This window comes from Dipteris shenzhenensis, chromosome 12, assembly GCF_047967505.1.
Source record: "Dipteris shenzhenensis isolate YYH24624 ecotype China chromosome 12, Dip_SZ_1.0, whole genome shotgun sequence".
NCBI classification, from domain to species: Eukaryota; Viridiplantae; Streptophyta; class Polypodiopsida; order Gleicheniales; family Dipteridaceae; genus Dipteris; species Dipteris shenzhenensis.
The window spans coordinates 44173885-44201385 of record NC_141607.1 but is presented as its reverse complement, the minus strand read 5'-3'; the positions used below and the strand labels follow the sequence as shown (position 1 = coordinate 44201385).

Below are 27501 nucleotides of genomic sequence, written 5' to 3'. Positions count from 1 at the left end.
TAACATGAAAAGAAGCACCTGAATCCAAGAGCCAGGTGTGCATGTCATGGCCATCAATAACCAATGTATGTGCAATTACAGCAGAAGAGCATAAAACATCATGTCTGTCACTTTCACTGTCCTCTGCTGCAACATTCACCGCATCCAAGTCATCTGCCTTGGCCTTGCCCTTGCCTTTGCTTCCACTGCCTGCATCCTTTGTCTCAGCCTTCTTGGCTTTCTGATCCCGTATAAACTTGAAGCACTTAGACTTCACATGTCCCTTCTTGCCACAGTAAAAGCATTCAATATCCTTTTTGCCACGAGACTGACTGCGGGATTTGGACTTGCCAGCAGATCTCCCCTTCTACTGAGTCCTACCTCTTTCCTGTACCTGCAAAGCATTGGAAGACTTGCTGCCCATATTATTCTTCCTGCTCATCTCCTCCATGAGAAGAGAGCTCTCCACATCAGCATACATAAGAGTGACATTTGAATTTGACAGAGTGGTCTTGAAAGTGTCCCAACTCTCAGGGAGGGTACACAACAAGAAAGTAGCCTTGAACTCCTCATCAAGGTTCAATCCCTGTGCAATAAGCTGTGTAAAGATGGCATTGAACTCACTCAAGTGTGAGGTCATAGCTGTACCTTCCTTCATGCGAAGGTCAACAAGCTTCTTCAACCAATAAACCTTACTGGCTGAACTCTTTTGGGCATACAACTCTTCTAGCCTCTGCCATAGGCCATAAGAGGTCTTTCAGCCTGAACATTGAACACAAGAGAATCAGTGAGAGTAAGCATAATAGCAGCTCTTGCGGACAAATCAAGCTCCTCCCACTCATCATCTGCCATCCCAGATGGCTTGACACCCTTCACCCTTATGGGCTTAGAAATCTTCTTTAGCAGAAGTACATTCAAACACTGTTCTGCCCATAATGCATAATTGTGTGCCCCTTCCAATTTCTTTATGTTCAGTATTGAAGATTCACTTCCCCCTGATGCCATATCAGACAAGGAAAGTTCCTTACTCCCTGTAAGTCAAAAAAATGACTAAATAAAATTCTGATTTCTCAGAAAACCTGCTCTATCAAGAGCCAGGAGCACTCACAATAGTGCTGTTTTTTACTGTCAAAAAATCTGCAGCAAAACAGAAAATTTCCCTCCAGTCACTGTACCTTCTGACACACTGTACCGTGCTCAAATAGGCATAAAACAGTAACTTCAGAATGCTGCAGCTGTTCCACAAGTGCTTTATCAGTGCATCATCAGCTGACGAAGCACAAAACACTGCTGTCCTGGACACTTCTCCCACCTCAGATGAGGTATTACACTGATTTTATATGCATAAACCACTTGTCATACACTGTTTTGTTCACTGAAAAGAGACTCCAAACACCTCAGCCTGTCACAAACCTGCAACAAAGAATGGGACAAATCCCAAACAATCACCCTTCTGCCAAGGGGATAAAAGGCATCTGAAGTTCTCAAACAGTAACTCAAGTGCTCACAAGCAAAATCTGGGCAAAAGCCCCTTGATTTGACACCTGTACCAAGTGAAAAACACCTCAACACTGAGGTAGCATACAAAATACAGCGCTCTCCTGGCACTTTCACCTGACAAAGTAATGCATAAACGGCCCTGTGTACACAGTAACAACACAGATCCCAACGTACAAACACTGAAGAGAAAATCTTTTGAGCACTGTCAACGATGAACAGTTAGGGACCGAGTAAACTCGATGCGCCCTGGCCAAGCGTGGCTCAACTGAGATTTTTCAAAGTGTCGTACACAGAATGTGACCTGCAAGAAATGTCGCTGAATACACTGCGGAAACAAGACCAATGTGGGCACCCTGGCTCCACACTGCCTCAAGGCATACACTGTATAAACTTCCAGGCAAAAGCCCTATGAAATTGTCACCCGAAAACTGAGATTTGCACTCAGCAAAAGCATAAAAGCCCTCTGCAAAATCAAGGCATCTGACCTTCCCGAAACAAAATAACTGTGCAATTACCACACACTGTGGCACTAGTCACCTCAAGCACGAGGGACACGAGTGTACTTGCTGTACCTCAAACACACAGTTTTAGAACTGAAAATTTCCGGGAATGCAGAGCAGAGTGCTCTCTTTTTTTTTTTTTTCTGCCCCCAAAAAAAATGTGCCTCCTGTACCTGCTGTACCTGCACAGGGTACCTACTGTACCCTGTACCTGCGAGGGCACAAATCCCAAGAAAAAATTTCTGACCTGTACCTCCCTGACGCAGCGTCCGTACGACGGCGTCCGTACGGTACGGTTGCCTGTACAACGTCCGTACGGTCGGTACGGACGACCGTACCTGGCCATACGAAGGACTGCACGCAGCCTGTGTTGCGCGCTGCGCGCGCCTGGTAGGCTGCGGCCGCCGGTGCTGTGCGGTGCGCAGCTAGCAACAGCTAGCTGCTGCTGCGCCCGCTCGCACGCGCTGCCCCGCGCTGCCTGCGCGCTGCCCGCTCCTGCTGCCGCTGTCCGCTGCTGTAGGGTGCGATGCCCGAGGAGAGAGGGAGGGAAAGAGGGAGGGGTAGACCGAAGTGGAGAGGTAAAGGGGAGAGGTAGAGGCTCTGATACCAGTTGAGAGGGAAAGGTAGAGGGAGTGGAACGATGAAGACAGAGAGAGAGAGGGGAAGACACAAAAGTGTGGGTGTGAAGTGTTGAGCCACACCACAAACTCATAGGTTTTATTAGGATTAGGCTTTCACCCTATGACTGTCTTAAGACAGTCATAGGTGTCATAACTTTAACATAAGGGTGGCAATGTGCCTTTACCCCAACAAGAACACCATCACATAAGTGCACTTAACCCATAGGCTCAATCCAAAGGCATTCTCTTTTTCGAGTGCAATTCCATTGGCTGTCCAGATGCAATCACACTGCACCCCAGCTGCACTCTCTTTGAGTGGTTTCCAGATGGCATTCACAAAGCTTTTCAAAGCTCCAAAATAAAATCTGCAAAGTACCCAACCAAAGAATGACTCATGTAGCACTACTTAGGCACCTGTGAATCAAGAAAGAGGTGGCACACGAGGCCAACCAATAGCTTATGGCAAAAGGAAATTGCAGCAGCAAAATCACAACTCACCAAGCCCTGAAAACTCGAACCAAGTCCTCAAATCGCCAAGAGGACATAGTAGCCAATGCCCAATTGCATTCTCAGCCAAAGAGGAGTGCAAAGGCATGAAGAAAGAGCATTTACAAGAGCCGACCAGCAAGAATTCCACTGAAAAATGTGAAAAGAAGCACTTCTGTCGCGAAGAAGTGGGAGTTCTTGGGCTCAAAAGAAGCGTGCTTCAGAGAGGAATGCATTGAGAAGGTTTTGGAGAAGTTTCATCGTCGAAAAGTCCTCCAAAACTTAGAAAAACCAGTCAACCAGCGCGTGGGACCACCCGAAATTCAACAGAAAGCTATAGCTTTGCAAGAGAAGAGACCCATGAGGCTGTAGAAGCAAAAAGGTCCAGAAAAAGCCACTTTTACAAATTCAACCAGCAAAAGAAGGTCCGCCCGTTCTACCAAACGCACGGAGGGAAAAGCATATCACTGCGAAGGGGAGGCAGAGGGGAAGTTGAGGAATCAAAACGGGTGAGGAGTTATGAAGAAAAACGGAATTCAGCTGAAGGAGGCTGAAGAACCAAATCCAAAATCTCAACAAAGGGAGAAGATGAGAGAGAAAACCACACATGTGAAGTTTAGAAGGCCTAGGAAGGTCCAGGAATGGCAAAGAAGCATGTAGAAGGCACTAGAGCCACCTGGAACTCTAGGGGGGTCACTGAAGGTACATGGCCCTCTAGGGGGCCCATTAAAAATGCCACATCATCATTTCCCAACAACCACTCTTTTAATTCCTTGAAATGCCTTTGGGCCTAGGGATTAATTACGCTTATGTGCTAGGCACCATGCCGCGTTTAATTACACATTATTAAGCCCACGTTTGGACTTTTAAAACCAAAGTTGTCACGGTCTTGTAATACATTAAAGTACTTAGAATTTCACGCCCCCGTGACAAATAACCCTTACAAAAGGGACGGTTAGTGGGAAAGAAGAAGAGATAGGGAGGGTGACTGGGGAAAGAAGAGAAGGGAGGCTGCATGAGCATGTAGGAAGGTCGAAGAGGCTAGTACGATGCCACCTTCAAAAATATTCCGAATCCCTTGCTGTCCATGCCTAGAACAGCACTCTAGACAATCACCTGTGTCCTAGACTAGCCACACCCTCGGATTGCCTTCGACTATAATTCATCTTCTCCTTGAGCTTTCCATATTGTGCAATCACCACGCAATCAAGACATGGGTGATGAATTCATCCATGCGTGATGCAATTACAGGTGGGTGGGATATGGGCAGCTGCGATATCCCAGATTCCCCGAGCAGCCACCTCCGAACTTTCACACCTGCCAGCAAAAATCTGTGTCTGCCCCAAACACTTTCCAGGTTCACCCCAAGCTTCTAGATGACCTGCGGCTCTGATACTATGTCAACATTGCACATTGCGGAAAGCATAAACGAGAGAGAGAGAGAGAGAGAGAGAGAGAGAGAGAGACGCGGAAACAGGCAAGATAACTTCGTTTATAGCATGGAAAACAATGCCAACCAGAGGTGTGTGTGAGGATGAAACGGAAACAACCACAGTGTGGCAAGGGGCCCCTATTTATTAGGGAAGCCTTGGCAGAATTGATCAACCCACGGACTAACCCTGGTCAGTCCCTTCTAATTGGCTTTTCCACCAAGGTTATTGGCCAGCTTGTGACCCTGGCGAGGGTCGGTTTTGTTAGAAATCGACCAACAAACGATAATGCACAGCAGAAGACTGATAGAATAGCCCAAGAGCTCACATTGTGTGTGTATGTGTGCACGCGCGGAATCACAAACTTTACTTAATGTGCTTCACATAGATGTTGTGCAGACTAGCAAATAGACAGTAATCCAGCCAGATATAGAATCTACCAAAAGAACATATTTCCGTCCAAAGCTATGGACACAATACAAAAGATAGACCCAGAGTCCCACCAGGATGTGGTCCTCTGATCTTACCAAAAGGTTCTTCTAGTATCTGCTAGACACCTCTAGATCTCTGAGCCCACATGCTCCACCTTGAGCGTATGTAGACTCTCTGTCCAGATCTCAGCACCTTACTGCCCTGGTAGACAGCCGAGGGTTCAGCCCTGTGTAGAGCTAAGTCTGCAGCACCTCTGGTCTTCCTTTGCCTCCTGAATGTAAGCCCAAGGAAGGGGCTCCTGCTGCTCCTTTCTGCTCCAACTCTTGCTGATCTGTTGGATGATAAGTGAGGCCAAGGGCCTCCCCTTTTATGGGGCAAGGCTGCCATCAAACCAACTGACCCAGCAGGGGGTTGAACCGACCCCCTTGCTGGCCGACTTGTCTGCCTGCATATAAGTGGGGGCCCAGCCCCCCCCTTGTAGTGTGTGCCACGTTACCTGGCTGGCCCCCTTCACCACACCCTTATCTAGGGCTTGTCCCCAACCCCAAAACCCGACCCAATGTGGGGTCTACTGTCTGACCCGGCAGCCCCCCATGGGCACACAAAACTAGGCCCTCAGGCCCTCTTTTCCACACATGGTCCAGCCCCTCTAGTCTGTAACATAACTGACTGCCCTGCCATGTTCCAGGCCATTGCAGGCCCCATAACCTGCCCTGAACATCTACACCTGCATCTCGCCTTTGCTCGAGCCCTCTGGCCACCTGCTCCATACCCTACTCCCAGCCCTCCATACTTATTCGTACCGGTGCGCTTGTCTGCTGCAGATACCCGCAGCCCAAAGACCTCGCTCCAAGCAAGACGCTCGGTATGTTTTCTGGCTTGCTGCCGACATGACAGCCTGTGTGCCTGCACATGTGGCAGCCTCCTTGTGGCTTGTGTGCTGTCCACATGACAGCCATGATGCTGTCCATGTGGCAAACCCTTTTCCTCTTTCGTGTGAGGTGCTGCCCATGTAGCAGCCCCCCCCCCCCCCCCCTTCCTCTCTCTTCTCTGGGCATATGCCCTAGGTCTCCCTCCCCCAAGGTCTCCTCATTTGGGGACTTACAGATGGGGAGGTGACCTTTCTAACACCCCCTCTCACCGACACATCTCGGCCCAATGCCAACTCGTCGATGAAGAAGTCCCAGCAGCTCCATGATGAAACCCTCTGGAACAATCTGGTGTTATTTCCGGTTCCTGGTTTTTCAACCAGTGGCTCCTACTCCTCTAGGTCTCCTCCAGGTCCAGTCCTGCACAAGCAAACCATCCTGGTAGGTAGCACCAGATGGCACCACCGCCTTCAGTCACCTTTCTGCCTTCGAACTCGAGCACTCCACCATCAAGGAAACAACCGGGAGTCTTCCAGACACCATGCTCTCAAGGTCTGTTTCAACCCATCCTTCCTCTGGCAAAGTCCGCAACAAAAGAACAATCCTGAGCAATGACATCCCAAGAATATCTCTAGATAACCTGGACCATGAACTCTCACCAAGCTCTCAAGCAAGTACTTTTATGGCTTCACTACACCTTATCCATAATCACCTTCCGGCTATCTGCGTCCAAGATTTGAAGAAGCACCCACACTTCCTCAATTGCCTTCAAAGTAGGCCCTTTCCTTCCAATCTCGCATTACCTGAGACACATGAAGAGTTGATTCTCTCCATAGCATACTATAAAGGCACAAATTAATGACATCAAGTACATACCAGAACGGCGTACTGCTTGTGTGCTTGCTCGCTCTGAAAGCTAACCATGTACCTCATGGAAGCACATACCAATGACCTATGTAATCCTGTAATGCCTGCTTCTGAATTATAGCATCCATCTGAACTTGAAACCCTAGGGACACTCCATGGAATCCACCTCATGTCAATATCAACAGCCATACACTTGGAAAAGTCCAAGCACTCCTTGCTGTCCTTCACCTTCACAAAGGTCTCTGACTCCCAGTCGGCTCACATCTCAATGTCAGACATCTTCATTGTGACTTCTTGGTCTGCATATCTAACCTCGGTAACGCATGGAGATGTTACCACGACATTAGTAGTAGCTTTTGTCTCACCATCTGAACCTGAGTCAAACTCTTCCTTCTTGTTCTTTTGATCCGTATTCTTCTTTCAGCAATCCTTCGCAAAATGACCTGGCTCGTCACAATAGAAGCACTTCTTCGTCTGCTTCCTCTTCTAAGAAGTGTCCTCTTCATCTCTAGAATCATCCTTCTTGGGCTTGCCACCGCTAGGCTTACCCTGTCCTTTGCTAGCTTTGTCCTTTGCCAGCAACGCCTTGTCATTGTTGTCTTGTTATAGAGCTTCTCCCGAGCCTCCTCTTGTAGCAGTAATGGACCCAACACCTCAAAAGTCAGAGGTATGGTCCATCTGTCCTGCTATCACAGTCGTAATGAAGCTCTTGAAACTCCGTGGTAGCATCCCAAGTACCATCAAGGCCAACTGCTTGGTCTACTTCTGACCAACCGATGCTAGTTGATCCCTCACCACCTTGATCTTCATCAAAATGGTCATGAACCAAATCTTCCTCATCCATATCCATTGTTGTGGAGTTGATGCTGAAGAGTCAAGATTCGGGATGTATTATCTGTCTCATACAAATCCTTCAGAATTGAAGGTACGAAACAAAGAGAGAGAGAAAGAGTGCAGGTACAAGACGAGTCAATAGAGCAGTCACGTCAAAACTTAGATAAGATGAAAATACACAAGTGCAAAGTACTTGTACCTAGACCTAGGACTAAGTGTCCTAGGTGTCGCATAGGACTAAGTGTCCTATGTGGTCTAGAAGGCACTAACACTATAAGTGCCTACACTTATGCCTACAAGGCACATACCATGGCCTATAGGGCATCACTAGAACCACCAGAAGATGGCCTACAAAGTCTTGTACCTGCACTCTCTCTCTCTCTTCGTTTCGTACCTTCAGTGGTATCAGAGCAGGTATTGCTCTAGTCTTCCAGCTCTCCTCAACCCCCGAGTCCTCCATTGCTCATTGGGAGTTTTCTGCCCTGCTGGTCGACACATTCCCAGCCTGTTCGAGGCTCTTCAGCTGTTGTCCAAGATCCAAGCGTCCAGCTTCCCAAACCAAAGGTGTAACTGCATTTCCTTCCGTACAGTCGTACGAAAGGTCTGGTATCTGCGTCCGTACTACACATCGCCGTACCTACGCGTCGCTTTGCCGTACTACACGTCCATACCTGCATCGCCGTACCTTCAGTAGATTCGCCGTACAAGGTACCTACACCGTACAGTTGTACCTGCGTAAAGCTCCGTACAAGGTACTTTCACCATACAGTTGTACCTGCGTAGGAACTCCGTACAAGGTACTTGCACCGTACATGTTCCGTACACGGTACCTGTTTTCGTACGACCTTCCGTACATGTATACCTACATATCAGTCGTCAGCAGCTTGTACCAGCTTCCCGTACACATGTACATGTAGAACAGCTGATTGTACAGCTTGTACTTGATCTGGGTATTCCGTACAATTTCACTACAGGTTCCGTACATGTTTTGGCATTGGCTTGAATCAGGTTCTTGGTCTCACTGCAGTCATCTACAAACATTTGCACTTTTGGGGCTTTTGCAGGACATTGGCAAATTTGGGGCTTTCATTTCCTTTCAACTCCTTTGATTGCAATTTCTTGCAAGAATATTGGAGTTTTGGGATTTAGTCTGCAATTTCTTGTTTAGATTGCAGTACATTGGGTCAGATTGCAGGACATTAAGTTGCATTTGCAGGACATTGGGTCAGATTATCATACATTGGGTCACATTTGCAAAATTTCAGTAAAATTTGGGGCTTTTCTACATTTGCCCTCTTTTTGGCCTATTTGACCTCAATAAATTTGGGGCTTTTTGCCAAATTTGCTGTTTTTGCAGTGAACATTGCCTGTCACAGTCACATTTGGGTCAGATCTACATTTGCCCTTTGATTTGGGTCAGAAGTTTGCAGATATTTGCTGTCATTTTTGGGACAGCCAGCTTTTTGCAGTGATAGCCTTGAGGCTTTTGGGTTTTCAGGTCTTTTTCAGGGTATCACAGTTTCTATGGCTGGGAACAATCAAGATTTATTTGGAGTTCTTCGTGAAGATGATAAGTTGAATGGCACCAACTATCCGATGTGGTCTTATCTCATGAAACATATTCTTGTTGCAAAGCATTTGTGGAATATTGTTTCTGGGGCTGATCTGAGGCCAGCCAATGCTACAGTGGTTGTTTCTATTGCTGGTTCTTCTACAGGGGGTACTCCTCCTGATGCCTCTTCCTCTAGCACTCCTGCTGCTGCTCTTCCAACTCAAGAACAGTCAAGATGGGATGCAAGAGATGCAAATGCACATTCATGCATTGCTTTATCATGCAAGAGAATCATTATTCCACACATCCGGTCTTGCAGGACAGCAAAGGATGCTTGGGATAAATTGGCTTCTCTCTATCAGATACGCAATGAAGCTCGTGTTCATATTTGAGAAGGCAATTACAGAAAGTGAATATGAATGAAGGTGAGTCAATGGATGCATATTTGACAAAGGTCAAGGACCTCATGGAACAGCTTGCCAACATTGATGAGGTGGTGCCAAATTCACATCTTGTCAGTACCACATTGAATGGACTGCCAGATACATATCAAGGGTTTGCTACAACCCTTCGATTAGCGGCCATGGGTAATCCAGACCACTAATCTTTTGACCAGCTAGTTACTTTGCTTTTGCAAGAAGAGCAAAGTAGAGCTAACAGACAAGCCATTATTCCTCATCATGCATTTGCTTCACAGCAGACAGGAAGAGGCAAGGCTTCCAAGCCTATGGGCAAGCCAAAATCTGCGCACAGTAGCTGCAATTCCTCTACGCATAGCAGCTGCAATTCCTCCCATGCATCTAAAAATACAGCAGATAAGGGAAAGAAGAAAAGATGCAACTATTGTCACAAGCCTGGACATGACATTTCAGAATGCAGGAAGCGCATTGCTTCGGAGAAAAAGAAAGCAGGATTGACAGTTAATGCCTCACATGCCATTGAATCCCATGAGCCAGCAGATGCTTCACATGCACATGCTCTTCAGGATGATTGGGCATGGGCTGTCCATTGCTCATTTGATCCCTCCAAAGCTGATGCACTCTTTACTGCTAATGATGCTCAATCCTGGTACTTTGATAGTGGTGCTTCCAAGCATGTCACATCTAGCAGACAGTTGTTTCATTCTCTAGCTGATGCACCTCGAGGGGGGACTGTTACATGTGCCAATAATGCTTCATATGCTGTAAAAGGAGTTGGAGATGTGCAGCTCACATCCATTTCCAGCCATCCTGTCACTCTGACAAATGTTCTTTTTGTGCCTGGCATTGAAGTCAACTTGATTTCAATTTCAGCAATTGCTACTTCAGGTTTCAGAGTAATTTTTGATGGCTACAGATGCCTAGTATATGATCTTCGTGATGACAATGCCATATACTTCAGATTTGGCCTTCAAAGGATATACCCAGCAATATCTTGTGAAATCATCAATGAGAGTCATGAAATACTTATACCCCCCAATGGCATTTGTCCTCATTGGGCCACAGACATCACTGTATACTAGCTGCAATTTCCTTTGTGAGAGTTTTGGACAATTTTTTTGAAAAGGAAATCGATGCATCTTACCCAAAAGACAACCCTCACACACATGTCTGGAAACTGTGTGAGTCTGAGGTACATCATTTGCCATCTGCTGTAAATGTAGCTTTGCAAGAGCTCTATAATTGAGATGGCCCATTCTCTCATGCCAAAGATGAGTTTCAGCAAGCTGTGAATCTGAAATAGCCAATGCTTCAATAGAAAGTGCAGCTGAATGATGATCAAGGTGATAAAGCCCAACAACAAGGCATTGACTTTGAGGAGACATTTGCTCCCACATCCAGGATTACTACCATTCGATGTGTCATTGCCATTGCAGCCCATCATCATTGGCAAGTGCACCAACTTGACATCAAGACCGCTTTTCTTCATGGGGATCTGCAGGAAGAAGTCTATGTCACACAACCTCCTGGCTTTGAGGTTGTTAATTCTGAAAATAAGGTATGCCGGCTTAGAAAAGCCCTTTATGGTTTGAAGCAAGCACCCAGGGCATGGTATGCCAAAATTCATGCACACTTACTATCCCTTGGTTTTCAGAATAGTCCCACAGAACCCACTCTTTATGTCCGTGGGAGTGGATCTGATTTTTTAGTGCTGATTTTATATGTGGATGATATGCTTATCACGGGCCCAGATACTCAGCAAATTGCAGCTTTCAAGGCTGATTTGCAGCAAATTTTTGACATGTCAGACATGGAACGGCTTCATTATTATTTGGGCATTCAGTTTGCTCATGTTGAGGGGGGTTATCATGATGTCTCAGTCCAAGACTCAAGTATATTGGATATACTTGACAGCTCCTTGATCGTTTTCAGTTTGAGGATTGCAAGCCAATCTCTACTCCAGTGGACCCTGGCTTCAAATTCTCAGCTCATGATGGGAGCCCACCATGTGATATCACTCTTTATCAGCAGGCTGTTGGATGCCTTATTTATTTATGTCACACCAGACCCGACTTGCAGTATGCAGTATCTCAGCTCAGCAAATTCATGCACATGCCCAGTTCACAGCATTGGCAGGCAGTGAAGAGAGTCTTCAGATATCTCAGAGGCACTCAGGATTTAGCCCTCTTCTATGGTGATCAGAATTCACTTACCATGCATGCTTACACGGATAGTGACTGGGCAGGATGTTCCGACACCAGAGTGTCACATACTGGCAATTGTTTTTTGCTTGGCAATTCATGTATTTCTTGGCTCAGCAAGAAGCAACCGACAATTACCACGTCTAGTTGTGAGGTTGAGTACAGGGCAACTTTCACCGCTATAGTAGAGTGTGTTTGGCTTCGACAGTTACTTACAGATCTTGGTATTTGCCAGACATCCTCCACTATTGTCTACACTGACAGCCAGAGTGCTTTGGCCATTGCGCGTAACCCAATGTTTCATGTGTGTACCAAGCATATTGAAGTTCACTATCATTATGTTCGGGAGCGGTTGTCAGCAGGAGACATAGAGTTGTCCTATCTTCCCACAGAGGACAACATCGCAGATATGTTTACAAAGGCACTTCCTCGTCCCAAGTTCAAAGTCTTCCGACAGGCTTTACACTTGGTTCCCTTTGTTACATGATCTGACATTCCTTGTACATTCATAGGTGGCTATATCCTTTTGGATGAACATGTGCCACCATGACCAGAAACTACCAGGTATTCTGAGGCGTTTCCAGAGTACTTCAGCCCATCCCATGGAGGGGGGTTTATAGGCCATCTTCTGGTGGTTCTAGTGATGCCCTATAGGCCATGGTATGTGCCTTGTAGGCATAAGTGTAGGCACTTATAGTGTTAGTGCCTTCTAGACCACATAGGACACTTAGTCCTATGTGACACCTAGGACACTTAGTCCTAGGTCTAGGTACAAGTACTTTGTACTTGTGTATTTTCATCTTATCTAAGTTTTGACGTGACTGCTCTATCGACTCGTCTTGTACCTGCACTCTCTCTCTCTCTTCGTTTCGTACCTTCAAGAATGGCCCACGCCTCTACGGACGTGTCGGCCATCCGGATATAAAGAATTACTGAGTCCATCATAGTCCCTATGATCATGGCCTTGGCATCGGCATCTCTACCCTCCCAAGCTTCGAGTTCATCTCCATCTACCGGTACAATTATCCCCCCTTTTTGCCTAGCATATCCTCCGGCTTCGCCTCCGCTCCCATTGTCAGCTTCCACAGTTTCCAAGCCACTAAATGACTCTGGATCTTCACCTTCCAGATAGGATAGTTGGTCCCATCCAATTTCCTAGACTCACCAAAGTTAGGGATAGTGAAAGAAGTTGATTGGAGGAGGAGGAAGGAAGAGCACTGGCTTTTGCTTCTAAGATCAACATCTCTCTTGCTATACCACACAGCAAAATCGAAAAGCAATCACCACCGTCTATGAACAAGGACTTTGTACACACCTAACTGAACCTGAGTCACCCTCCTCGCAATAGCACAATCCTCCAGTCGTGGAAGTCGATTCCCTAGAGCCTCAAATCAAGGTCGTCCTTCAGCAAGGTCCCTGCCTTCAAGCTCCCCCACTTGTGAGCCTCCTCCTTGGGCTTTGATACCATGTTCGTTTTCGACGACCTGAGGATACACATAGCGAAAGACTCATGGAATCACATAGATGTTGTATAGACTAGCAAATAAACAATGATCCAAGCCGGATATAGAATCCACCAAAAGAATATATTTCCATCCAAAGCTATGAGCACAATACAAAAGATAGATCCATAGTCCCACCAGGATGTGGTCCTCTGATCTTACCAAAAGGTTCTTCTACTATCTGCCGGATACCTCCACATCTCTGAGCCTGCGTGCTCCACCTCGAGCGTATGTAGACTCTTTGTCCAGATCTCAGCACCTTTGGTCTTCCTTTGCTCTTGGATATAGGCCCAAGGAAGGGACTCCTGCTGCTCCTTTTTGCTCCAACTCTTGCTGATCTGTTGGATGATAAGTGAGGCCAAGGGCCTCCCCTTTTATAGGGCAAGGCTGCCCTCAAACCGGTTGAACCAACCCCCTTGCTAGTCGAATTGTCTGCCTGCATATAAGTGAGGGCCCAGCCCCCTTGGAGTGTGTGCCAGGTGACCTGGCTGGCCCCCTTCACCACACCTTTATCTAGGGCTTGTCCCCAGCCCCAAAACCCGACCCAATGTGGGGTCTACTAGCAGCCCCTTTTCCTCTTTGCTGTGAGGTGCTGCCCATGTGGCATCCTCCTCTCTCTTCTCTGGGCATATGTCCTAGGTCTCCCTCCCCCATGCTCTCCTCATTTAGGGGCTCACAAATGGGGAGGTGACCTTTCCAATAGTTTGATCCAACACTCGTCAAGGTCACAAGCTGGCCACTAAACCTGTAAAAAAACCAATTGGAAAGGACTGACAGAGTAAGAGGAGAAAGAAGAAAGGGAGAGAGAACATCCTCAGAAGGCCTCACAGGCCTATGGGACAAAATACATCAAGAGAAGAAACTCATACAAGCCCAGATGGCTGAAGCATGCTCCCCAAGGGGCTCCTTTTATAGGCCTAGATACTATTCCTAGGCCAGCTGACAGGGCCCAGATCTGGGCCGACCAAATACCTTTACAAACTGCAAACTGGCAGTCTCTGCCTAAAAAAGGCCCTGCATTGCAAGGCCCTTGTGCTGGCTGCTGCCCATCATTTGGGGCTGTACCACGGCCTATGTGCAGGCCAGCACAGCAGCCCACGTGGATGCAGCTCTGTCAGCCCTGTGTGCTGGCCAGGGTGGCCTCATTGGCTGCACTAACATATGCACAAATACAGCTGCTGCCAACATGGCAGCCTCTCTCAATCCCTCCCTGCTACAGGACTCTCCCCCATGTGGGGGCTCACAGGATAGGGAGTAAATCTCTAATTTCTAACAGTGTGCTCCTATGAGCTTCAGTGGCCTCTGTATGAATGCTTTGCAAGTGCACCCACTAGGGACTCATGTAAGGGGAGCAGCTGGTCTGCCCCCCCCCCCCCCCCCCCCAGTTGGAGTTGACCATCTCCTGATGTTATGTTACAATATAAGTGAGGGCCTTTGTTATGGGTGTGCGTGCCCCATGTGAGGATAGTGTAGGAGGGGGGTGGGATGCATACCTTGTGGTCGATCCAGCTACCTCGGAGGCAGATCTGGCTGAGTGGATGCTGTGCTGGGATGGTGTCCATGTCCCAAGAGGTGTGCGGGGCTATAGGGCCCTGGTTTGGATCTCCTCAAGACCGGCCATGGAGGCGCACAGTTGGCAGCCTGATCTGCCCTGTTCCGGGCTACCTACAGCAGGGTGCGGGGCTGTTTTTGCCTGCCCCTGAGCATACCTTGGAGGCGCAGCACTCACACCATGTAGGGACCTAGGTGGAGGGGCCAACCAGGCCCCTAACCTCGACCTGCAGGCTGGGTTACAGCCAACCCTCGGTCGGCCAGCCTGGTCGGCTGGTTGGCCTAGGTTGGCTGAGAGGGGGACCCCTATTTATAGGACCCTTCACCATCTCTCTTGTGTTGAGGTTTTGCCCAGCAATTGAGGGCTTTTCCTTGCTCTCTCTCTCTCTCTCTCTCTCTCTCTCTCTCTCTCCGCCCCTAGCCGCTCCGCTCAGCCGCTCCCCTAGCCTCTCCGCTCTCCGCTCAGCCTAGCCAAGCCTCCTTGCTCCGCCTAGCCTCTCAGCTCAGCATAGCCACTCCGCTCCCCTAGTCTAGCCTCCCTCCCTCCCCCGCCCAGCCCTACGGGCTCTCTCCCCCCCCCGCCTACCTTCTCCCAACCCTGTGGGTTCTCCAAGATCTCGGGCGGGCTGTACCTCGACGGCTGCTGGCTGTTGCGCCAGCCTCCCTCAAGGCCCTCGACTGATGCGGGATCTTTCCCAGCCCCGTGGGCTGTCTCCTAGCCCCTGCGTCGGCTCCCTGTCGCTGCACGACTGATTCCAAGCCACCGGGCCACCTGAAGCTGCTGCGCCACCCCCACCACCTGTTTCGCCACCCCCGCCACCTACTACGCCTCATCATGCCACCCCGACCTCTGTTAGCTACAGCAATGCAGGCCACAAGGACCTGCGCAGACCGCACGGGCTACTAGGCCCCTCCCGTACCTAATGCTTGAGCTCAAGTTGCTCCAGGCCCGCCAACGTCAAGGGGCTGCCACCAAAACAGGGTACGAAGGCCCCCTTACAACCATCAAAACAGGGGCCATGTCTCGACTCCAACCCTATACCTCTGCTCCAACCAGCTCCTGACCTGCAAGAAATCAAGAATCAAACCAAGAACGACTGTTATGGGCAGCCCTTAGATGGTGGGCAACCCAAACAGCAGGAAAAAGCAGAAAAAGGGGAGAGGCTATGGAAAGCTCACCCGATCAGAAAACTAGAGGGGGCAAGGACAGAAAATACAGCATAATCTGGACCAAAGGGCAGAAAGTAGAAGATGGGAATGTCAAAGTATGCCTATCCACTATCAAAGAGGTATGTAAGCTACAGGATGCTGAAATTGAATGCCTACAAAAGAAACTGGAAGAATACAAGAAGGATGAGCTTTCAAACATACGTGCTCAGATGAATGATGCCATGAAGGGGTGGAAAGAATGAAATGCATGCAAATGGGCAAAAGAAATTGGGAAAATGCAGATGGATATGATGCAGGAAATGGACGTGAAAAACAGTTTTCTTACATCCAAGATAGAGAGCTTGGAAGCTCAGGTGATTAGTCTTCAAGATGAGAATGCAAAATTGAAAGCAAACACACACGGAGATGAAGGGGAGCTTCAATCATCCCTACACGAGGAGCTGAATATCATCAAGGAACAAATGAGGCAGATCAAAGGGGTAAAGGGGACATCAGAAGAAGGATGTAGGATCATAAATGAGCTGAAATCTGAGAATGAAAAACTTAGAAAAGACTTGGCATCCGTGCAAGACACTATGAAGGGTAAACACTCTGAATTCACCCAGAAAATCAAGAAAGGAGAGGCTGCAATTCTAGAATGGAGCGACGAGGTCAAGAAAGGCACTGCTGTCCCCAAGAAAGAGTTCATTTCAGATGCTCTAGAGGAGGATAAAAGGAGAAACAGTAAAGCCCTAAATTTCTTAGTCCGAGGCCTCACAATAGGAGATACCCCTATGGCAGATGCAAATGCATTGTTCACCAGAATGGGTGTGAACCTGAGATGTGAGACAGCTTGGAGAGTTGGGAGTCATCTCATAGGAAGGAGACGAGGAGAGACACTGGCGTGCGGGGTTTAGGGGGAGTGGCTATCCTCTTTAGATCACACATGAGACCTCTCATATCAGTGGCACGGAGAGAGGAGCATGCGCGACACATGTGGATACGAGTCTAGCTACCAGGCGCAAGACCGATTTGTTAGAATATGGAAGCAAGAACTAGAACTAGAAACTGGAAATGAAATAACTAGACTGAAAAACAAGAAATACCTTGAGAAGAGTGTAGACAAGACACAAGCTAGACTGATAGATTACAATGATGTGACCCATTGAATATATGGGCCAAAGTACAAGACATAAAGCAAGAGTGCTTATGGGATAATTGTAGAAGTGCCACATGGCACACACTCAAGACATAAAGGCTAGACTTAGACTTAGACTTAGACTTAGACAAATGTAGACTAGGAAATAGTACACTTAGTGTGCACTTATCTCCAACACCCTCCTTAAGTGGACACTAGGAGTAAGACAGAAAAACAAGACTAGAAGACAAACATAAAGACTGATAGACTGAGAGACAAGATAGAAAACATGACAGACAAAAGATCCTGAGACACCCCTCCTCAAGTGATATCCTCATATGGGTCCACAAGGGTAGGGACAAGATGGATCTAAAACACAGTCAGATTGATAGACAAATAGACAGACAGACAAGACTAGGTAGACAGAAGACTGACTGTAGACAAATAGAAAGACCAAGACACTAGAACCCCTTGACCTACATCATCGGTGGTCAAGGTGGTAGACAAGACATAGAAGTAATCAGAAAGCCCACTTCTCATCATGTGAGGAAGGAACAGCAGGATCAGCTGATGGAGATGTTGCAGCAACATGGGCTGAGGTAGATGCAGGAGCTGATGTAGAGGTTTTGGAGTAGCAGTCCCTCTCCCGGTGATTATCACGGCCACAAATGGTGCATGGATGAGCCTTGAAACAGTCCTTCTCCATATGATTAGTTTTGCCACAATGGGTGCAAGGCTTTCTTACCTTAGAACTTCCTTTCTTTGCTAAAAATGCAGTGTCAGTTACCTTTCGTTGTTGAGTTCTTTCTTCCTCTTGGAGAGCATTGATGATACCCTCAAGAGAAGAATTATTATGATACTTGAAGGTAGTGACAAGAGTAGCATAGGTGTCAGGTAAGCTTTTGAGAAGCACAACAATAGCAATATCTTCAGAGATAGGAGACTTGACTGACGCAAGCTGAACCATAAGACTGCGAAGATAATTGACATGAGAGGCTATAGTAGCTCCTTTCTGCATATGTAGATCAAAGAATGAGATCATAAGTGCAATCTTAGAGTTTTTAGATCGGGCTCCAAAAAGGGTATCCAAAGTGATCCATGCTTGAGGAGCAGACTGTATGTCGGAGATGTGATGAATGTAATCATCTCCAAGGCCGAGCAATATAATAGCATAGGCTTTGTCATTCTTGGCAGTGACAACTTGCTCAGAAGGACCTTCGGGAGCAGCACGTTGAACAATGTCCCAAAGACCTTCTTTCATAAGATGGCACTTGATTTTGATCTGCCAAGTATGAAAGTTGGTCCCATTGAATTTGTCGATAGATATGAGAGAATGAGAGGAAGATGCCATGTGGGAAGGTCTTACCTCTTGCTAGGATGCAAGGGCAGTGTCTATTCCCTTACAATATTGCAGAAATAAATGAGAGGAGAGATCCAAGAAGCCGGTTCTCTCACCACTTTGTCAAGGCCATAGCATATGACAGCCCATCGAAGCAGACTAGGAAATAGTACACTTAGTGTGCACTTATCTCCAACACGATTCTTATAGCAGTGTGCTATTTCCCTCCAGATACCTCATCCTATGCACGTGAGGTCACCACAGAAGGGCACAGTCCATATGAGCCGATTGAGGATGATATCACCGAATTCTCTAGGCAGGGGGACATCCTTCTTCTTGGTGAATCAATGCACGCACAGGTAATAGGCAGGTGGGCCTACTGGACTTTGCATCAGATTCCCTCATAGCACCAGAACTAGATGCAGCTGAGCTCGGGATAGTGAGACATTCTGTAGATGCACCACAAGTAAAAGAGTATGGACGACATCTACTTGAGCTAGGGGCTGTTCATGATTTGATCATTTATAATGGTCTACAGAGATGGCCATCATCCGGTGTTCTCACTTGTTTCCCGCATGGCGGAGGGACAAGCACAGTGGACTACCTCTTGGGTCCCTTGACCTTTATCTCACGGATATACGACTTCATTGTGCCCCCTCCCCCACTCGGGGCTGATCACTCGTACCTAGCCTTTTGTATCTCTGCCAGCCACAGAGAGGGTCCCCCCCGCACCCACTCGTGTACAGGTTCACTTTGATCGCGCCCTAGACCCCATCTATGCGAGCAGCTTGGCGAAGGGACTTCCAGACCTACTACTTGGAGATGCTGTAGACCTCACCCACGCCTCAGACACCCTTTCCACGGTAGTCATGGATGCAGCCATCAGGTCTTTCCCCACGACTCGATCTGCACGTGCCTCACTAGGGAAGATGCCACAGAATCCCTGGTATGATGATGAGTGCAGAGAGATGAGAGCTCACCTCACACGCGAGCTAGCCCTTGGCCACTTGACATCACCCGAGGCACAGCGGATTTCACGACGACTGACACGTCGTAAGCGACGGGCCTTCCTCATCCATAGAATGGACGAGGTGATCAGTTCATTTCGAGGGGGGGATCCCACCATTGGATGGGGGCTTCTATCGGAGGGGAAGCCACCTATACCAATCACAGACCCTGGTGTTTGACACACTTATGCACGCTCTCTTTATGATGTCCCGATGCAGGCACCACTTGATATGTCCACTATGCCCCGACCTACCACTTACCACTTGTTCACAGCATAGAATGTGCGGGCTGCACTTAGCCGGCTTCATAACCGGAGAGCACAGGACCATGAGGGACTACGGACTGAGCACTTTGATCATGGACAGGAGGTCTTGGCTCCGGTACTAGCACAAATGTTCAACCACACCTTATGTCATGGCTTCCCACCCTCATGGAGTACCACCACCATAGTACCGATACACAACACGCGACCCCATGGATACTGGGAACTATTGCACTCTCATGATTGGCTACACGCTGGCCAAGATCTATGGATCGATACTGGAGAGGGAGATCAGCAATCATACATAGGCACATGGGCAGTGTGCTTTAGGGCAAGCAAGCTTCCGAAGACAACGCTCCACTCTAGACCACATCTTCACCTTGAGGACTATCATTGAGGAGGTGAGGTCGAGACGCCATAAAGTCTACGCTTGTTTTGTAGACTTTCGGAAGGCCTTCGACACTGTCCTGCGATCCCGCATGATCAAGAGACTACAGGATATGCAGATTCCAGAGGTTCTGATCTGGGGAGTGGTGAGCCTATACGAGTCCGTTAGAGGGAGAGTTCGTGCCCCATGAGGCCTATCAGACTGGATTGAGAGCACGATCGGAGTAAAGCAGGGGTGCCCTCTCTCACCGAGTCTCTTCGGACTCTACATTGATGAGATTACATCTTTCATAGACTGCCTAGGAGGCGAGGGAGATCTTGTTTTTCACCAAGTCTTATTCACAACCATAAAAAAATAGTATCTGAGGTGTGTTATTCGAATGCACACATACCCGATGGGAACGACACTTTGGATGCACATGAATACCACCTATGTGAAGGAACCCAAAAAGTATCATGTCTATCAAATATGCTTTGCATGCTCGAAGTCGCTACAAACCCCGTTTTTCACCGAGTTATACACAATCGTCAAAAAATTGCATCTGATGTGTGTTATTCAAACGTGCTTTACCTGATGGGCAAAAAACTCTTCAAGCACGTCAATACCACCTATGTTGTGGTGTGTGCAAATTATCATGTGCATCAGATATGCTCTAGCTAGTTGAAGTCGCCATAAACCACATTTTCCATCAAGTGTTATGCATCAAGAATGAGCTCTCCACCATCCACTTCTGCCTCCTTGTTATCCTTTGCCTCCACATCGTCTTCTTCTTGCTCATACACTGTTCTTCCATGGTGCTTCACTCTGTTGTAACCATACACTCCCCAGTCCCACAAATGCAACACTATATATGTCCCTATTCCCCCTATCAACCCATACGCAATTGAATATGTCAATGGCATCAGAATTATCGTTACGAACGCAGGTATCGCTTCCCTCATGTCCTCCCAGTTGATCTCCACCACTGCCTTCATCATCATCGCTCCCACCAGTATCAGCGGTGGCCCGACTGCCCATGCCGGAATGGAGGCTAGTAGTGGCGTGAAGAAGAACGATAAGAAGAAGTAGAACGCTACTGTCACCGCCGTCAAGCCAGTCCTTCCTCCCTCCCTTATTCCCGTCGACGATTCGATGAACGTCGTCACAGGAGACGTGCCCAGTGTGGATCCGATCACTATGGCCGTGGCATCGCTCATGAAGGCGAAATATTGCCCCTCGAAATCCCCGCTCTCGCGCAGGAATCCGGCGAATTTCGCCAGTGGGGCAGGTACAACATGGTTTGCACGCATCACCGCATGGTTCGCCAGTTACAGGATTCAAATGGATCGGCTTCTCCCGTTTCAGCTAGCATGGATGCACCGCTCGAGTCGATCCCACGAGATGAGATTAACCGCATCATACAGTATGTTCAAGAGACATCTTGGGGAATTGTACCGTTAGTGTTGTAGAAAATTGGGGAGGTGCCATGGCGTATAGGTTGGAGCTGCCCAACTCCACACATCTCGCACTTGGGGGGGGGACCAGGAGTTCCCCACCAAGACCCAGCTCTACTATGACCACTTTCTAAGAGTATCGGAAGACGGGCTCATCATCAGACCTCAGTATCTCGAGGACAGAGGAGTCTCACACGCATTGAGAATTGCCATCGGACAGATGCGAGTCTCGTCCCATCAGCTGAGGATCGAGACACGGAGAGCTGCACGCATACCCAGAGAGCAGCGGACTTGCACGTTGTGCACGATGGGGACGGTCGAGACAGAGGAGCACTTTCTCTGTCTCTGCCAAGCCTACTATGAGATCCGAGGGTGCTACCACTGCCTTTTTCAGGAGGGATGCGGCTTTGGCCCACTCTCACGACTGATCCACTTCCGGGACCAGGTCTACATTGGGCTCTACCTGATGGAGATGCGACGACACAGGGAGATACTACTACGACATATCAGAGAGCAGGAGGATGGGACCACCACACCACAGGGTACCGAGGTAGACCGAGCGCAGAGATAGGTCACAGATTTCTATGCATTTGACTCGGCCCCAGGGCACTCTGGGACAGAGGAGGAGCTAGTCGACATGAGAGAGATATGGATCAGCGAAGGTAGCCGCAGCCCAAAAACTCATGCAGCTCGCTGGCTCCAAGCTCCCTCCACATCTCGGGTCTTTAGCCAACCTTTGGCTCTGATACCATGTGAGAGTGCAGCAGAAACTGAACAGAAGGAGAGAGCACACTCACCACAAGATCTGAATTGCAAATGGAGAGAGAGAGAGAGAGAGAAAAGAAAGAAAGAAAGAAAGAAAGATATATTAACGTCTGCGGGAGGCCTCGCGGGCCTATGGGACAAAGTACGGTAGCTCATACAGACCATTGTGGGCCAAGGCAAAGGGCTCACTAAGGCCCTTGCTGAGTACTAAGATGCTATACTAGTACAAAATAGCAAAGTAAAAATGCAAAATGAGAGTGACATGAAGATATCAAGTGCTCAGAGCTAGAGTCCCAAGTGCGTGGACTGCTACGTATCCAGGCTCCATGATGGCTCTCTGATGAGATGCAAAGAGCTCACGTATCTGCATCTGTCGGGATGTCTCCCATGTTGGTGGAGGACGTGGTCTCCTCGATTTCTAGATCCGATGGGCTGTGTCAAGAGTGATGCCTCGCCTCAGTCAATCTCCCCTAAGGAGAGATGAGATAGGTTGAACCTCGATCGTGTGTGCTCTGGTCATCTGTCGCGCCGTGTACGGTCTTTGTGTCCCTCGTCTGGCAGTGCTGTTTCTGTTCGGAGGTGTTTTCAAGAGGAGTGTCCATAGGTGTTGACTCTTTGGGTGTCGAGCACATGGTGTTTTCAGATCTGGAAGGAGGTGTTTTGAGGGTCGGGACAGCAAAGGCACGAAGGTATCTTAGGCTTCAAGCCTCTTCATTGTCTTCTCCAGCCCTCTCCTGCCTTTCTTCTTCAATCCCCTTCTCTACTCTCCTTCCCATCCACCCTCCTTTCCCTTTTCTACTCTCTTCGCTCCGACATGGCTACCCAGGCTGGGATGGCGGAGAGCCCGTATTACCCACCTTCCCGGTGGACCGTCAATTGGATGGACTCAATTAGGGTGTTTGGCGGGTCATGATGGAGTCCATCTTGCAGTCATGATTTAGCAGACTTCATTTTGGTGGGGGTTACCAGGCCTGATCCCCTTGTAGCAAACCGAAGTATCCTGGAGCAAAAAGAGGCCAAGATCATGTCTCATGTCAATGCGAGGTACGGGCTTTCATTTTCTTAAACTGTACTCCTTAGCCAAAAGTATCCAGGAGCACTTGGTGCCCTAGTACAACAGAACGTTCCCATGAAGAAGGTGTCTTTAGATGAGAGTGTTGGATCCTGCAAAGTCTTCATCAATGCAGGAGCATATCAACACGCTCCAGGAGCTTCAGCAAGAGATTCTTCAGGCCGGGGAGGAGACATCATCTGAGGACATGGCCATTACATTGTTGTCCCAGTTTCTTCCCAGTACTCCGCCTTTTATTCGTCCTTGATTACCAATGGAAGGATGAATACGTTGACTTGGGAGGGGTAAGGGTGCTCGACCAAGAGTAGAGATTTCAGGGTCCTTCCCAGGGCAGTAGCTGGGAGGCCTTGGCAGCTGAACAGAACGGAAGGAATAAGAAGACGGATGCCCAAAAAGAAGCACAAGGCTTCACTTACATGTAATTATTGTGGCAATAAAGGTTACTATTAACAGCAGTGTCCTCAGAGAAAAACTGAAAGGACTGGTGAGCATTCCAACTGGAGGATTGCTTGCTTATGTGTCGCAGTGGTACCTGCCAGACAGTGCAGTGGTGGAGGAATCTTTGTTAGAGGCAAGCTTCCAAGCGGCCCTATGTATACAGTTTGTATCTGTTTGGATGTTATGACCTGGCAGACCTAGAGAGGGTTTCCTGTTGTTCTACTGCAGCTGTTGCATGGTAAGCTGCTGGAAATCTGAATGGGTCAGGTGATTGCCAATGCGGGATTCCAGACACTGCAGTTTGACCCTACTACCTAGTGAGCAGTTGGATGCCCGTTGTTTCTAGAGCACATTACTTCATCGATTTGGTGTCAGTCTACCAGATTGGACCTGAGAGGAGGCTTCAAAAGGGGCTCTATAGCTCAATGATGCAATGACCATGCAGGAAAGTAGATCTTGCAACTGTGGCAGCATTAGTTGGAGTATTGCCCCAGTACAGTACCAGACCAGAGGAGTTTGCCTTGCACCTATAGCCTGGGAGCAGTAGTACAGGTTTCCAGTGATCATGCTGAGATGGTTCATGCCAAGAGGGGATTCTTCTGACAATACCTGTAGCGGTCTTCAGTGATGGTGGTTCACTCGATGGATTCCGTCAGATGATCCGGTGGCACCCTAAAGATGATGCTACATCAAGGATCTGAGAGGGGGTGCTGGAGTTGAGCATCTCCTGATGTACCATGTGTAGAATATGAGTGACGTTCTTTGCTGTGGGTGTGCCCGCCCCATGTGAGGATAGTATCGGAGGGGGGTGGGAAGCATACCTGGGCTTGAGTGTTTGCTCTGAGATCTGGCTGAGTTTAGTGGAGGCTGCCCCAAGACGCTGTCCATGTCCCAGGAGGTGTACAGGGCTGTACGGCAATGGTCTAGGTCTCGTCAGGGCCTGTTTGGGGCGCACAGTTGGCAGCCTGATCTGCCCTGTTCCAGGCTACCTATAGTAGGGTACGGGGCTGTTTTCACCAGCCCCTGAGCATGCCTTGGAGGCGCAATGCTGGTGCCATGTAGGTGCCTAGGTGAAGGGGCCAACCAGGACCCTAACCCCGACTTGCAGGTCGGGTTACAGACGACCCTGGGTCGACCAGCCTGGTCGGCTGGTTGGCTGAGAGGGGGACCCTAGGACCCTTCCCCATTGTACCATCTCTCTTGTGTTGGAGGTTTTGCCCAGCAATTGAGGGCTTTTCTCTGAGATCCCTTGCACTCTCTCTCTCTCTCTCTCTCTCTCTCTCTCTCTCTCTCTCCATCTTGTAGTTCAAGTCATGTGGGGTGTGTGTTCTCTCTTTCAGTTCAGTTTCCCCTGCACTCTCAATACGCCCGCACGCCAACCCCAAAACACCACTTTCAAATCTGGCCAAGTTGGCCAGATCCAACAAACTTTTCAGACTATAATACTGGCAGTCTGTACAATGGCCGACCAGACTCTGCTGGCCGACCTGGACTAGGGCCTATAAAAGGCCCATTCTCTGGTCATCTTGTCCATCAAGATCCGTATTAGTGATCGATGTCATACTCTTTAATGGCTCAATCTCTCCCAGTCCGAAATTCCAATTGTACTCTAAGTGTGTGTAAAAGACTTTTGGATGGTCTCAATTGTTTGAATCATTCATTCATTAAGTTCCCAAAAGGAAAAGGAGGTCCAACATCTTATCCACACCAGGAGCACCAGGCACTAAGCTGGTCTACTGGTTGACATATGGCAGCCCAATCAGCTGCCACCTTCCAGCAAAGCCGTGGCTGTTAATTCTGTCAGCCCACCCTGTAGAGGAAAGAAACCTTTCTTGGCATTCCAACCAGACCCGTGATCTGAACTATGTGTAAAATCTTGACGTAGCCTTGTCACAGGACTGGCGCATCTTGACGCTTGGCAATGTTTGGTACTGTTCTGCACTTATCCATCGCATTAAGGTGGAAAGGCTATTCCTACAAACCAATTGAAAAGCTCCCTATAACCCTTGATCCCTTGGCCTCTGCCTAGAAAAGGGAAAAGAAAATCCTATCTGCACACAAAGACTGCAATTCAGTAGTAGGGCACCTTTGTGCTGGCATAACAGAAAGATGTACCTTGGACAATTACTCACATTAAACATGTCGATGTTGATATAGTGATGAAAAGCAGACTGAGTCTGATGCCTGAAGAGAGAAATCAAAAGGAGCAACAAAGACGAAGATGGCACAGGAAGGAAAACCCAAGAAGATTGCAAGAGGACACCAAGCAGCAGTAACCACGGACCCTACAGAATCTGAATATTTTTAAAAGGTATATATTACTTGTTACAGAAGAGTTAGTCTTCCAATTCTAATTTCCGTAGGTGCACGAGAGCGCACGTAAGTCAAAAGGCGTGAGAGCAATAGAACAATGGCATAATCTTCTAGAGATGACTCACGCTAACCAAAGCCTTTAGAACATTTCAATTGGTAAAATTTTAAACAAAGTAACAGCTCACCGTCGTGATCAGTTTTTGGATGTGGTTGTACACATCTCAGTTTGTTGCAAAGAAATCTGATTATTTTTCAAATGTGCAATCTACGCAGCCGTCAAAAGGGATCGAACGGGAAGAGACAGCAGGCCACTTTTCGCTACTATTATGAAAACAAAAATTGCCATGCACGACGCCTAGAATAACGATGTACACTACGCTGTTCGGATTACTGACCTCCAGTGAGAGTTTAGGCAGATGGTGCACAAGCTCACGGGTGGCATGAGTACACAAAAGCGACCAGCATGCATTTCTGATAGCATCTGCGAAATTGCCGTAACAATGCTTCTCGGACAGGTGCTGGTAGCGAACAAAGGTCTCGACTCTCAAATCCTGCAGAGCGAATCGGACGCTGTTCTCGCAGAGGTTCTCGAGGCCGAGGAAGCTTGCAGCAGCAAGGATGGAGATGACATTCTCGACAGTAAGGACAGGGCTAACGCCATACATGTAAGCAAGGGCAGATTCAAGGCCTTCGGGAGTGACGTTAGGGTCATCGATATGGAGCTCGATGCGGGGTTTACCGTGCTCTTTCCAGGGGCCAGAGAGGAGGGAGCAAAAGTAGGGACTTTGGGAGAGGATGATTTTGTGGAGGAGGTAATCCTTACAGAGGAAGGAGAGGGTGATATCAGAGAAGACATGGCTATGGAAGCCCTGTTTCTGGATGTGGGAACAGAGGGCAGAGCTGGCATCGAAGGAGACGAAAGGCTTGGCCTCCATAGCTGAGCTTGCTATGGAACAAAATGAAGAAGATGAAGGTGAAGATGAAAAGATGACTATGAAGACTTTAAGAACAAGAAGCAGAAGCATCACACTTGGCTCCGTGCATTGAATCCTCCCTCCTAGTGGCACAAACACGCGCCCCCCCGCTACTACGCAGACGTGCGCCTGTTGGTTGCCCGCGTTCGATTCCCTCAGCAGGACTCTCTCTGTCGCCTTTATGATCTATGTAGGCTTGCCGCACGGATGGGCGGTAACCACGAGGAGGGCGCATTGCAGAAGCCACAAATAAACGTCTCTTAGCTTCCCTCCATGCATTAACTCCTCATGATAGCTCACGCGGTTTGGGTGCCTGTTGGTTGCCCGCGTTCGATTCTCTCAAGAAGACCCTTGCTACTTGTCTCAGCGCAGGAAACGGGCAGTTGTGCCCCTCGTAGATGGCTCTGTGTGTGTGTGTGTGTGTGTGTGAGGGAAGAAGGGGGGGCGGGGGGCGCGTAGAATCGTGGTAGACAAGAAGGG

The 27501-nt window shown here is 48.4% G+C and overlaps 1 protein-coding gene across 1 annotated transcript in view; it reads right to left on the bottom strand.

Annotated features, from left to right (window-relative positions):
* Positions 1-27033, bottom strand: part of LOC147896265 (uncharacterized) — a 42539-nt gene extending 15506 nt beyond the window's left edge. Inside the window, exon 1 of the mRNA XM_087382679.1 lies at positions 26443-27033. Coding sequence (XP_087238805.1) covers positions 26443-26982 — 540 coding nt within the window. The 5' untranslated portion in view covers positions 26983-27033. The remainder of the gene's footprint in view (positions 1-26442) is intronic.
* Between the last annotated feature and the right edge of the window lie 468 nt (positions 27034-27501).